The following is a 14,424-nucleotide window of genomic DNA, read 5'->3' as shown; positions in this document are numbered from 1 at the left end:
ATTGTTATATGATCCAAAATCAGCAAAAAGAGCAACTCCTCTCAAAATTTATCATTAATATAAAAATCAGAGAGGGAGAACCATGTATCTCCTAAAAACTAAAACAAAAATTTTTTTTTAAAAAAGAGAAAACAAATTTTTTAGCGAAAAGACAATATCAGGTCAATGTGCCTTAATTGTAATCCACTGTCTCTCGCCTGCAGTGGGCCCCAGGCAGTATCAGCCCCACCAGAGCTATAGTTGTAATCATTTACCATCTCCCTCACAAAAATTTTTTTTTATTACTTTTATTCTTTTTTCTCTTTATTCTTTATTTCTTTGTTTGAAATCCAAAACTAACTAACTTTATTGTCAATATTGTCAGTTACTTTTATATCTCCTACCCGATATCCATAACCCACATAAATCTACAAAAATACTTAGCTTCAAAAGTAGTCAGAAGAATCCTCCCAGGTGTTCAAAAAAATCACCCAACATGGCCCATGTTTCAGCAATAATGCCTTCATCAGGGGGTTAACTTTCAAATCATTCATACTTAGACGCCATCGTTTCTTCACACGAACACAACCCTTCAGTAAACGCGCTTGTTTTAAAAAAAAAAAATTTTGTTTTAGTTTTTGGGAGATACATGGTTCCCTCTCTGATTTTTTCATTATTGATAAAGCAGATTGTTAGACATTCAGTTTTGTCCTTGTTTTAAAATGCCAACCCTTCTCCTTGCTGGCTGGTGACGCTCTGCATTGTGACGCCCCCCCCCCCCCCCCCCCCACAGCTACATTTTCATTACAAAAATATTCTGAATGCAGAAATGGCTGCGGCTGGGACTGCACCGCCATCAAAAAAGAGAGTAAAATCTTCCACAATATTTTGTGGGTTGTTTCGATGTAGACTCTAACTTAGAGTTCCCTGTACTTACCCGGATCAGTCCAGACCATGGGTTATGCCTCCCTTCCAGCAGATGGAGACAGAGAAAAACAAGTTGCACCCCCTGCGTCCCTTCAGTATTTTTCTGTCTCCAGCAGATGAAGGAAGGCAGAACCTGCGGTTCCCGCTTTTAGAAGAAATTTAGAGTTTGGGTTGGAAAGTTAGGGAAGGCTTTGCTCCTGCTTCCTCCCACATTAATTTTATTCTTTTGAATGGATCAATTTTTAAAAAAAAAAAGTTTGGGGGAAGATTTTTCTCCTTTCTTTCTTTTTTGTTTATTATAAAAAAAACCAGAAAGAACAGAGACATCTTGCATTTTCACCTGGTATGGTATTTTAGTATAAGGTAGGTGGTTGTTAGAGGTGACCTGGCTCGCGGGGGTGTAAGCTGGTGGTCCAGCCTCTTCCCCTGCGCTGCAACCGGCTGCCCGGAGAAGTTCATGCCTCAGGGCAGTACTGGCTGAGAGGCGGCATTCCTCACCCGGTCCCTGTAATTATTTTGCAGTGTGGTTGTTTTGCTCGTTGGGAGCGGAGGTTAAACAGGCTTACCTGCTCTTGCCAGGCTTCGGGGGGGTGTTTTCTCGCCGGCTTCATTCAGCCATTTTTCGTCCCTATGCTGTGCTCGGCGCGATGCTCCACCTGCGGGGAGCTCGGGACGCGGCTCTCCCACAAAGGGATTTGCTCTCGGTGCCTCCCCGGAGGGGAGGGCTCCTCGAGAGCGGCAGATCGGCAGAACTTGCAGTCGCAAGCACGGCTGCCGTCAGGGGGATCGGCCCCGTTCACTCCGAATGCGGGAACGGCGGCCATCTTGGTTTCGGGGGCAGCTGCTGAAATGCAGCCAAATGGCAGCCTAAACGCAGATTCATTTCCTGCACCCCTGTTTTGACTCCTGAGGACCTCCCGCCAGTGGGGCAGACCCGGGGCTTAGTCCTGCTGCCCCCCCCTCAGGGCCCCCTCCCCCACCTGCTTTTTCTACAGATTTTGTACTCCTCATACACAATGCATATTTGGCGCACATGAATCAGCAGGACGGCTCGGCTCCTGGCCCTCCTCCCCCTATGGTGAGCAGATTGTATGGCTCCCAGGGCGTTTCAGGGGCTCCTTAGGGGACTTCCCAGGTTCGGGTAGTCCCCCATTCTGGCTTGCCTAATCCTTCTCCGGTGGTCCCGGATCCGGATCAAGATAATTCAGTTTCAGGCGCACAGTTGGAAGGGGTTGATCCCAGGGTCTTACATCTGTTTCAGAAAGAGGAGCTGGATCACCTTATTCTCCATGTCCTTTCAGAACTGGATATTAATGCGCCTCAGGATTCTTCGGGAGCAAGTTCAGAAGCTATCAAAGGGGATTCCATATTAGCGGGATTGCGTCCGCCGACGAAAACATTTCCCCTTCATCCAGTGCTTCTCCAGTTGTTATCCAGGGAATGGGACTCGCTGGAGGCTAGTCTACGAGTCGGAAGAGCTATGGATAAGCTCTATCCTCTCCCGGAGGAGGTCCTGGAGCTCCTTAAGGTGCCCAAGGTGGATGCGTCTGTGACGGCAGTCACAAAGAGGACTACCATGCCTGTAACGGGCGGCGCAGCTTTAAAAGACCTTCAAGATCGCAAGTTGGAAGTGTACCTCAAACATGTCTTTGAGGTGTCCACCTTGGGAGTCCAGGCGGTGGTATGTAGCTTCCTCATGCAGAGGGCAGGATTGAGATGGGTCCAACAGCTGCACAGTGCTCAGGAGCTCCCTCCGAAGAAAGCTCAACAAGCGGAAAGCCTGGAGGCGGTGATAGCCTATGGAGCAGATGCGCGCTGTATGATCTCTTGCGAGTTCTGGCCCGTTCTATGGTGTCGGTGGTCTCGGCTAGGCGCCTGCTCTGGCTCCAGAATTGGTCAGCGGACTCTTCATCCAAGTCTTAGTTGGGTTCTCTTCCATTTAAAGGCAAGTTATTGTTTGGCGAGGATTTGGAGCAGATCATCAAATCCCTGGGAGAGAACAAGGTGCATAAGCTCCCTGAGGACCGGCCGAAGACCTTCCAGTCGTTCAAGACTTCAAGGAACCGATTCCGAGGACAGCGGCGTTTTCGTCAGTCAAGACCGGTATCCCAGAAGCCTCCATCATCAAGATCCCAAGCTTTGTCCCATTCCTTTCGGAGGTGCAGACCCTCCAAATGAAGGAGGCCCCACCCTGATTGGAGGCGGGCTCACACTGACCCCAACCTGAAACTCCTAACATCAGGACTCGATATACCAGAATCACCCGCTCTACAAAGGGTCTGCTGCCTGCAATAAAGCTTATGGCTAGGATAGAGAAACTGCACATATTAGCCAAACTGCTAGCAAGCTTTCACACAGTTCTTATTGTCTTTTAGTAATGCTGATAGACTTCATTTATGTTTGCCAAGTCAGTAACCTTGCTGAGCACATAGAACTGACCAGAACAAAGGACGCATTGGGGTAGATTTTTAAACAGCGCGATTTGGCCTACTTTTGCTTGCGCATCAGACTCAAGCAAAAGTACGCTGGATTTTAGTAGATACGTGCGGAGCCGCGCGTATCTGCTAAAAACCTGGATCGGCGCGCGCAAGGCTATTGATTTTGTATAGCCGGCGCGCGCCGAGCCGCGCAGCCTACCCCCGTTCCCTCCAAGGCCGCTCCGAAATCGGAGCGGCCTCGGAGGGAATCCTCTAACGCCCTCCCCTCACCATCCCCTCCCTTCCTCTACCTAACCCACCCGCCCGGCCCTGTCTACACCCCCCCCTTTACCTTTCTCCGGGGATTTACGCCTCCCGGAGGGAGAAGTAAATCCCCGCGCGCCAGCGGGCCTGCTGCGCGCCGGGATGCGACCTGGGGGCGGGTACGGAGGGCGCGGCCACGCCCCCGGACCGCCCTGGGCCGTAGCCACGCCCCCGTACCCGCCCCCAAAACGCTGCCGACACGCCCCCGAAACGCCGCGACGACCGGGCCCGCCCCTGACACGCCCCCTCTGAAAACCCCGGGACTTACGCGAGTCCCGGGGTCTGCGCGCACCGGTAGGCCTCTTTGAATGTAGGCATACCGGCGCGCAGGGCCCTGCTCACCTAAATCCGCCCGGTTTTGGGCGGATTTAGGCGAGCAGGGCTCTGAAAATCCGCCCCATAATGTATAAGGCAGTATTATTGTTGCAATTCCTTTCACAGAACTGCAATTCCCGACAGCCTCTCCTGCGAATGATGTATCAGTATTCACATGACCTGAAGCTAGAACAAAGGAGAAGAATCAGGAAAGTTCCAGGCTGGAAAAAGGAGGGAGTCATGTAGCCCCTCAGTTGGGATATGCTGGCTCAGCAATGTGTAGAACGCATGTGTAAAAGATAAGAAATATGAAATGTATAAAAAGTTTCTCCCTGCAAAGGGGGGTATGCAGTATTACTGAAACATTTCAGCTGCATCTTATTGCTGGCAAATAAAACTTTTCCTTCTCGGACCAGTGCCTGAAGTCTTCTGTTTGTACCTGCTGTTTGTTACCCTGTTACACAGGGATGGTCCGTCTCAAAGCCCTGCTTCCAAATCCACCCAATGAAAGATCGCTGGCCTGTTCCCCGATTCCCAGAGTAGGGGGATGCCTCTCCCTATTTTACGAGGAGTGGGTCAAAATCACTTCGGATCAATGGGTTCTGGATATTCTAAAACGGTTACGTTTTAGAATTTGCTCGGCCCCTAAGAGACAAGTTCCTCTTCTCTCCTTGCGGCCCGTTGAAGAAGCAGCAACTTGTGCGTCAGACCCTCAACAGACTTCTCGACCTTGGGGTCATTCTGCCAGTCCCACCAGAGGAACATGGATTAGGCCATTATTCCGTTTACTTCGTGGTTCCCAAAAAGGACAATACTTTCCGTCCGATCCTGGACCTCAAAGCAGTTGTCAACAGGGCTCTCAAGGTTCTCCACTTCCGAATGGAAACACTGCGCTCCGTCATAGCGGCCGTTCGCAGCTGGGAATTCCTGGTGTCATTGGATCTCACAGAGGCTTATCTCCACATCCCCATCCACCGGGATCATCAGCGATTTCTCCGATTCAAGATCCTGGGCCAGCATTTCCAGTTTCAGGTTCTGCCTTTTGGTCTGGCGACCGCTCCCCGAACATTCACCAAAGTGATGGTAGTGGTAGCAGCGGCATTACGGAGGGAGGGAATCTTGGTCCATCCCTACCTGGACGACTGGCTCATTCAGGCGAAGTCCCAGGATCTCTGCCGCCGGTCAGTCGACAGGGTGTTGAGCCTCCTCTGCTCTCTCGGCTGGGTGGTGAACTTTGCCAAGAGCTGCCTTGTGCCATCGCAGACGCTGGATTTTTTGGGAGCACGTTTCGATACCCACCTGGGCAAGGTCTTCCTGCAGCAAGACCGGGCACTCAGTCTCATTTCCCAGGTACAACGTCTCTGTTGTCTAGCACTTCCCACAGCGTGGGATTATCTGCAAGCCCTGGGTTCAGTAGCGTCAACTATAGACTTAGTGCCCTAGGCTTTTGGGCATATGCGTCCTCTGCAGAGAGCGTTGCTTTCCAGATGGAAACTGGTGTCGCAGGAGTTCCAAGCTCCCTTGCCACTGCCGGACCTCGCCAAGAACAGCCTGGATTGGTGGCTCAGTCTGCATCATTTGCTACAGGGTGTGGACTTGGAGATGCCGTAGTGGGTGGTCGTGACCACGGATGCCAGTGTCTCCGGATGGGGGGCTGTGTGTCAGGTTCAGTCAGCTCAGGGACTATGGACTGCGGAGCAGGTGAAATGGCCGATCAATCGCCTGGAAACCAGGGCAGTTCATCTGGCGTTGAAAAGGTTTTCCCCACTAGTGCACCACAAGATGGTGAGGATCCTGTCCGACAATGCCACTACGGTGGCGTATATCAATCATCAAGGGGGAACGAAGAGTCGACACGTCTCTCAGGAGACAGACAAGCTGATGAGCTGGGCGGAACAGCACCTAACCCGCCTGGCAGCGTCTCACATTGCAGGAGTGGACAATGTTCAGGCGGATTTCTTGAGCCGGCAACACATAGATCCCGGAGAGTGGGAACTATCCGAGGAAGCAATGGCGCTACTAGTTCGCAGGTGGGGGGGCTCCCGATCTTGACTTAATGGCTACTCAACAGAATGCGAAAGCTCCACGCTTCTTCAGTCGAAGACGGGAGCTCGGAGTGGAAGGGGTGGATGCTCTGGTCCTTCCTTGGCCTCTCGACATTCTGCTGTACATGTTTTCCCCATGGCCTCTAATAGGAAAGGTCCTAAGGAGGATAGAGGTCCACCGCGACACGGTGATCCTGGTGGTGCCGGAGTGGCCACGATGGCCGTGGTTTGCAGATCTGGTCAACCTCGCGGTGGACAGTCCAGTTCGTCTGGGCCACCTTCAGCATCTTCTTCGTCAGGGTCCAATATTTTTCGACCAGGTAGATTGCTTCTGTCTTGCGGCCTGACTTTTGAGAGGCGGCAACTGAGGAGAAGAGGTTACCCGGAGGAAGTAATTTCTACCCTTCTACGAGCCAGGAAAACATCCACCTCTCTCTCTTATGTTCGTGTGTGGAAGGTTTTTGATGCCTGGTGTGCAGAGGCGGCGGTTGCTCCTCGTCACACTTCAGTGGCTCAAATCCTATCATTCCTGCAGAAGGGCCTCAGTATGGGCTTGGCATACAATTCTCTTCGGGGTCAGGTGGCGGCCCTCGGCTCCCTTGGGCGTCGAGACGGAGCTCCTCTGGCCTCACATCCAGGCGTCGTGTGATTCTTGAAAGGAGTAAAGCACCTGAGACTGCCTGTCCAGGCCTTGTGTCCTTCGTGGAGTCTCAACCTGATTCTTTGGGTTCTGTGCGACCCTCCTTTTGAGCCTCTGAGGAGAGCTACCCTCAAGGATTTAACTTTAAAGACCGTGACTATCTGCTCAGCCCGCAGGATCTCGGAACTTCAAGCCCTGCCCTGCAGAGAACCGTATCTCCGTTTCACAGATTCAGGAGTGACTCTGACCACAGTGCCATCTTTTCTCCCTAAAGTGGTGTCAGCTTTCCATCTAAATCAGTCGGTGGAACTGCCAGCTTTTCAGGAGGCGGACTCCAGAGAGCTCCGGCGGCTCGATGTTAAGCGCGTCCTCTTATGCTATTTGGAGGGCATCAATGACTTCCGTTTGTCAGATCATCTGTTTGTCCTCTGGAGCGGTCCCAAGAGAGGAAACAATGCCACTAAAACAACTATCGCTCGTTGGTTGAAAGAAGCAATTTCGGCTGTGAACATTGGTGCTGGCAAGCGTCCTGCGGAAGGTGTTAAGGCGCATTTGCTTCGTTCACAAGCGACTTCCTGGGCGGAAAGCCAGGCTGTGTCTCCTCAGGAGATATGTAGAACGGCTACGTGGCAACCAGGTCATTCGAGCGGGGCTATCCGGGGCCCACACTGTTAAGGGAAGCTTTGGTACATCCCATGGTCTGGACTGATCTGGGTACGTACTGGGAAAAGAAAATTATTCCTTACCTGCTGATTTTCGTTACTGTAGTACCCCGGATCAGACGCCTGCCCGGTGGTTCTTATGATTTTTCTTGGAGGTATAGATAATCAGCTCGGGGTTGCTACTCAGAAAATGCAAGGATTCTCGAGTTTTTTCCTTCTTGTAAGCTTTTTTCAGCAAGCACATGCAGTTTGTATATAGTTACTCCGACAGTTTGGAGTTCATTTTGATCCATTCATCGGTTTTCTGCTTTGATATTCTTAATACTGAAGGGTCTCAGGGGGTGCAACTGGTTAACAGAGGGCTCCCTACAAGTTTTTCTCTGTCTCCATCTGCTGGAAGGGGAGGCATAACCCACGGTCTGGACTGATCCGGGGTACTACAGGAACGAAAAGTAGCAGGTAAGGAATAATTTTCTTATCTGTTTCGAGCACGCTGAGATCAGATGACTTTCTAAGGGTCCCCCAGTTTGTGGTAACGGGCGGAACAGAAGTGGCGCATCCAGGTTTCCCGGCTTTTGTACGGTAACTGCGATGCTACGCTTCCAACCCAGCATGGCAGAGCAGAGCGGTTATCTGTCCTTATCTCCTCCTGCTCAGTTCCCCAAAGTCTCCTGCAGCCAGCAGTAATGATTAGGCCTGATTCAGACCTGTATTCAGCCACGTGCCGGTCACCTACGCCGTTCTGCAGGGTGGAGGTTCCAGCCTTCCATTGTTAGCTGGGGGCTCTGGCCTCCTAAGGTTCCCTTTGAAGATGGGGTGTAGCTAAATATCTCGATGTGACTTGTGGTATGTTGTTTCTTTACGAGAGGAAAGGGCCTGACTTGCATTTAATGAGACTCTCTTTTGGTTGAAGGATTGAGGAGGCAGTGGAACATTATCTCGACCTGCTTGCTACCCTGCAAGAAATGGGATGGCAGCCACGGGTAAGTGCGGCGTGGTGGTGGGAGGTTTGGAAATACCCCTAAAATAACCGGGCTGGCACCTAAGGTTTGCCCTGCCCAGTTTTACACGCGTGCCAACAATGGTGTGCCCAGTCCCAAGAGCTGGAAGAAGGCTGCCCCTCCATGCAGGATTTTCCATGTACACCTAACATCTGTGAACCTCTGGGAGCAGCCATGTTAATTTATAAATTACTGGCTCTGATTGGTCCTTTATTAACCGTGTCACTAATGACATCTCACGCGGTATGAACCAATCAAATGCCGCTAGATGTGCGATAATTGGTGCCACTATTTCAGACGTGGCTGTGTCAAGGGCTGAGTGGGGATCTCTGAGCCACACCAGCACGGTGTGGTGTACGGAAGAGCTTGGGGCAAGACTTTGTCACTGCTTACTTGCAAAAACTGTTCTATATTTTTACTTGTAAATTACACAAAATTCACTGCATATCTGTCTTCGGAGCGTGCATTCACATTCTGGCTAGATGAAACCTGACTAACTGCATGAGTTGAAATTGTGATACCTCGAGACAGGGATTGTCATGCAGAAATTTCTTCCTTGCGTTGTGTGTATTGTTGTGCAAGAATAAGATGCATTCTCTTTGTGTTTCTGCTGTATCGTATCTACTCCTATTTGTCTTAAAAAAAAATAAACAATGTGGAGAACACAGCCTGCGCTGAGCAAACAGTTGCCGTTCACCAAGTGACTTTTAGCAGACTTCAATCTTACTGAGTGTTCTGTGAAGAAAATCCTGTTTTCGAGTGAGCGTCTTCCCTTCTTTGCTTCTGCACTGTGCTCGGTCCAGAATCAAGAGATCCCTGTATCCTGTTGTGCCTCATGGTATACTAATGAGCTGGTCACCTAGAAAGCTCAAAAGAACACACACAGACCCCTAACACTGTCTCCCTGCTTGCAGGTGTTACTGCCCAGTCTCCCCAGAGTCCCCGAGATATTCCTGGAGGCCACGTCGGCCCTCCTGCAACGGGAGCAGTACCACGATGCCCTGACAGTGAGTGAAGAGATCGTCAGTAGAACTGGTGACTTGATCCCCAACAGACTGACTATTTCGTTGAGCTCCGGTGACCAGGAAGGACAAGAGCAGCCGGGGCAGAGCCTAGAAGCAGATTCCCTTCCACCACTGCCTGCATCATCCCCTGCCCTCTCCCATGAAAAGAGAGAAAACTTGAACTGCATCTTGTGGGCATCAGCTGCTTATCTACAGCAGGGGCAGGCCCTGGCATGTCTCGGGAAGCACAAGGATGCCATCACTCAGTTCAGCAGGTGAAATGCTCATTCAGAGGGGGGTGAGGGATGATGGCAGTAGAACGCCTATTTGTATGGGGGAGGGGGTGCCAAGGCAAGCCAACCAAGCTCTAACCCCCTTCCCTTTCTGTCCCCTGATCCTCACCGCCCTTCTTTCTCTCCCACGGCCCTTCTCTAGTCCCCTGCCCCACCCCAGCTCTCTCCTCCTCCCTCTTCCTCTCTCTCTGCTATCCCACCCCTCCTCTCTTCCCATGATCTCCTTCCCCTCCATGCTGAACAGAAGCCGGAATGAGGAGAGCAGTGGTGTCTTGGGCTGCATCCTCTGCCACCTGGCCCGACCGCTGTTTGGCACCACGTCTGTACAGAGGCCCATGTGGTACAAAGCAGCAGCCAGGCCCAGAGCTGCAGAGGTGGAGGATGCAGCCAACGCACTGCTACTCTCCTGCCGCCTGCCTAACATGGTCCCGGATCTCCCTCAGCAATTCTGCTGGAAGGGCCAGATTTTGGTAGGGCCATGGCCCCTGTAGCCCACCCCTAGAACATTTCAGCCGATTGGGAGTCAGATCCAAAAAGGTACGAGAGCAGCAATGGGGTTTGCCAGCCAGCAGATCCTCCAGCTATATTTTACGTAGTTGGTGTGTAGGAGGTAGCTCCCACCTTCGCTTTGAGAGAAGATTTTACAAATTTCACATCTTATTTTTTTTTTTTACCTTAAAAAGCGGCTTACATTTTTGTTTTGATCAGAGTATTAACCTATATGACAGCAGCAACAGTCTGACCATGATGTAATATCTATACAGATATCGTTGGCAAACAGCCCCAGGGGGCCACATGTATGAGGCCACTGGCAAACACCCGGCCAAGGTTTGTTGCTGATAGAAAATCCGGCTCTGCACATCTAGAAAGCTTAAATAGCTGAGGGGCCTAGAGAAACTTCCCAAAGCAGAAGGTTTCCGGCTCAGTTGCTGGGTGGAAGCAGAATTTGTAATAGGCGGGGTGAAGATGTGAAGGGAAAGCCTTCGCTATTAACTAAAGCACAATCTTAGAATGATCTTTAAAAGAATAAGCCAGCTTCTTTATAATGGGGTTAGCTCCTCCTGACCACGGGTTGTCCTCTTTGCTGTGGGCTTTGAGCACTCGCAGGCCGCAGCCCAAGGACTTCCCAGGCAATGAGGAAGGGACTCCATGGGAACAACATTGGTTGGCTTTATAATTGCACCGTCCCTGTCCACTTTTTATAAATGCGTGCATGCGTGAGGAGCACAAAACTAATGAACGCCATGTTTATTTCAGGGGAAGGGTTTCTGGAATCCTCTCTAAGGTGGGGAAGGGGGGAGATGCAATCTGCTGCATTTCACAGACTAGAAAGGGAGTCCCATGTTAGCTTGCCTAAACCCCAGTGTATTTAAAGGGCACTATCAGAGGGCTGGGTAAGAGAGGATTGCTTTTAGTAGGTTAGCGCATGCTTTGAGGAGCAAGCTCTTTCTCTCAGGCAGTATAATGACGCTCAGCACAGCTGTAAGTGACCAGCAGGGGGTGCACTGTCATTTGTTAACAGTTTTTGGCCCAGATGTTACCACTGAACTCTGGTCAAGCTGCTGTCTTGGCTGCCCTCGCTGCGGGTGCTGCTGCAGCCATTTCAGCCCACTACTGCTATAGTGTTTACTCAGACTATTATGGCACAGAATGCATGCCCCTTTTACCCTTTGCTGCAAGCCTAAGGCTAAGTATAATGTCTGCCATTCTCACAGGACAAGCAGGATGGTAGTCCTCACATATGGGTGACATCATCAGGATGGAGCCCAATCACAGAACACTTTTGTCAAAGTTTCTAGAACTTTGACTGGCACCTACTGGGCATGCCCAGCATAGCACTAACCCTGCATCCAGCAGGGGTCCCCCTTCTGTCTTCTTTTTTCCGCGTAGCAGTAGCCAAATGGCTTAAGGAGCTCTCTTCAGATTCCTGACAGGAATTTTCCTCACGGAACTTCTCTCAAATTTTTCAAAAAACTTTACCCCATGGGGTCCCCCTATCGATATCTATACTCTGCAGTCGAAAGGTAAGGCTTTACCCTAGTTGCGGTCGATTCCCGTTGAGTTATTCCTTCGGGGCCTACCGGCCATCGACCGCACCGCGGCTAAATTTTTGTTGAAGCCATGGCGTCGGGTTTTCATCGGTGCCCTGACTGTTCTCGGACAATGTCCCTGACTGACCCGCATAGGGTCTGTGTTTTATGTTTGGGGTCCAACCATGATGTCCAAACTTGCGCCAAAAGTGCCCAAATGACACCAAAGGGCTGCAAGGCTCATTTAGAGAAAATGGACTTTCTCTTTCAGTCAGAAAACCCAGCTCCATCAATAGCTTCGACCTCATCTGAGCTGGTTCCATCGACCTCTCGTCAGCACCGGAACACTGCTGCTGCCCGACCAGCATCAACGATTCCAAGGGTGTCGATCGCCTCCTTGCCTCCTCAAGAAAAGGACCGAGGAGATCATCGTGAAAAACGTCGACACCATCATCGTAAGGCTCAGTCTGCCGATGCAGGCAAGCCCTCGTCATCGACGTCCACAGAGCCACCGACAAAGAAGACCCGTCCAGAAAAGGCCCCATCCTCTTCCGTGACCAGGTCACCGAGGCGTTCCCCACCTTCAGTGGTGCAGGGATCCGCGATTCCACCTTCACCGGTGGACCCTCCAGCTACACCAGTGCTGCCTCCTACTCCGGAGCCGGGGTTACTCGCCCCAGGTCTCCGAGAGAAATTGGATCAGATGATCCAAGAGGCCATCGGAAAAGCACTTCAGGGCTTCCAACCTCCATCGACGCCGGTGCCGGTTCCCGAGTCGGTCACTGATCTGATTCCCGTAGCGCACCGCTACTGGGTAGACTGGTTGAGTTGATCGGAGCCCTTCCACCGCTGGAACCGAGAGCACCGGTGGATCCAGTACCTTCTACTCCGATTCCATTATCATCGGATGAAGAGGAAACACCGATACCCATTCCACCGTCTGGGATCTTACCACAGACTCATCCATTGATGTCCCCGGTTCCTTCGGTTCCTCCATTGATGCTGTCAGTGCCCCCATCGATGCCCTCGGTTCCACTTCCGATGCCATCAATGCCTAGGCCTGGTCCTTCGGGATTAACACCATTCCTCCCTTCTGGAAATTCTATGGGAGCTGGTGACCAGCCTTATGATCCTTGGACTGATAATACTTCCCAGGGTACTGATGATCTGCCTTCAGAGCCCTCTCCTCCAGATGAAAGACAACGTTCTGCACCAGAAGATCTCTCTTTCATTAATTTCATCAAGGAAATGTCTGAAACCATTCCATTTCAACTTCAGACAGAAGAGGACTCTAGGCACAAGATGCTGGAAGTACTCCAGTTTCTTGATGCTCCTAAGGAGATAATGTCTATACCTATTCATGAAATCCTGATTGACCTCCTCAAGAGAAACTGGGAACACCCAGGTTCAGTCCCACCTGTCAACCGTAAGACAGATGCAACTTATCTCGTTCAGTCAGCTCCAGGATTTCAAGTCACAGCTGGATCATCACTCTGTTGTTGTTGAATCAGCCCAGAAAAAGGCACGACGTTCAAAACTTCATTCCTCCATACCTCCAGGGAAGGAACAAAAATCCCTTGATGCTTTTGGTAGACGTGTCTTCCATGGCTCAATGCTCATATCTCGCATTGCCTCTTACCAGTTATACATGACTCAGTATAACAGAGACCTTTTTAAGAGGATCCAGGATTTTTCTGAATCTTTACCAGAGCAACTCCAAAGTCAGCTTTATGCCCTGGCTCAAAAGTTTGGCCTATCCATGACTCCCGCTTATGAGCTTAAGTTGTTGTTTCTCTGTCTGCTTTGCTCCTATTGACACAGGAACATGCAAACAGGCACATCTTGATAAGGTATCCTTCGGTGTTTTAGGGCAAGGCCTTCAATTTCCACTGAGACAATGCTGTTTTAAAGTTCACCTGGGTACATTCTTTCTCTTGCTGTGACAGCATTTGGGGCCTGTACATTTCTTTGTCTATTATGATTTATTTTGTGATTCAGTGGTAAAATGAGATATCTCCTTACAACCTGGTGGTGCAGGAGATAGGTGGGTGTCTATCTCACTTTTATCACAGGTGGGTCCAGATTATATCAGATCAGCGGGTCCTAGAAGTGGTTCGGGATGGCTGTGCGCTGGAATTTCTTTGTATTCCTCCGACTGCCTTTATGATATCTCCATGCAACTTCCGTCAGAAGAAGGTAGCATTGGAAACTACATTACAAAGACTGTTGGACTGGAAACCTGAATTGCAGCAAAATATGGGCCACTATTCCATTTATTTTGTCGTACCCAAGAAAGAAAAGTCCTTTTGGCTCAACATGGATCTCAAGGGAGTCAATCGTCATTTGTGGGTCATTCATTTCCAAATGGAAACGGTGTGCTCAGTCACAATGGCAGTACAATCGGAAATTCCTTATGTGTCTGAATCTGACAGAGGCAGATTTTCGGGCTGGCCATTGTGCCCAGGACCTTATTCAAGGTCATGGTAGTGGTAACGACAGTCTTGCGCAAGGATGGCATTCTAGTTCACCCATATCTGGATGACTGTTTGATTCGAGCCAAGAGTGTGGAAGAGAGTTTCTAGGCTTCTTGCAAAGTAGTCTCATTGCTACAGGAGCTAGATTGGGTGGTAAACCTGGCCAAGAGCAGTTTGTAGCCATGTCAGACTCTGGAGTATCTTGGCGTTCGCTTCCATACGAAGCAGGGAAGAGTAACTCTTCCGGAGAGTCAAATCCAGAAGTTGATTGCTCGAGTCTGAACCCTGACAAACACTATTTGCTCAACAGTGT

At 50.5% G+C, this 14,424-nt stretch overlaps 1 protein-coding gene across 4 annotated transcripts in view; it reads left to right on the top strand.

Moving 5' to 3' along the window:
• The window catches only part of FANCG (FA complementation group G), a 158,216-nt gene that overhangs the window by 101,698 nt on the left and 42,094 nt on the right, over nucleotides 1-14,424 (top strand). For all 4 annotated transcript variants that reach the window (XM_029581683.1, XM_029581670.1, XM_029581677.1 and 1 more), the window contains 2 exons: nucleotides 8,223-8,292; nucleotides 9,225-9,589. In XM_029581683.1, the coding sequence (XP_029437543.1) occupies nucleotides 8,223-8,292; nucleotides 9,225-9,589 (435 nt within the window). The remainder of the gene's footprint in view (nucleotides 1-8,222; nucleotides 8,293-9,224; nucleotides 9,590-14,424) is intronic.

Source organism: Rhinatrema bivittatum, chromosome 1 (genome assembly GCF_901001135.1).
Source record: "Rhinatrema bivittatum chromosome 1, aRhiBiv1.1, whole genome shotgun sequence".
In the NCBI taxonomy this organism is placed as follows: Eukaryota; Metazoa; Chordata; class Amphibia; order Gymnophiona; family Rhinatrematidae; genus Rhinatrema; species Rhinatrema bivittatum.
Note: the sequence above shows the minus strand (reverse complement) of the source record. Positions and strands in the feature narration are given on the sequence as shown.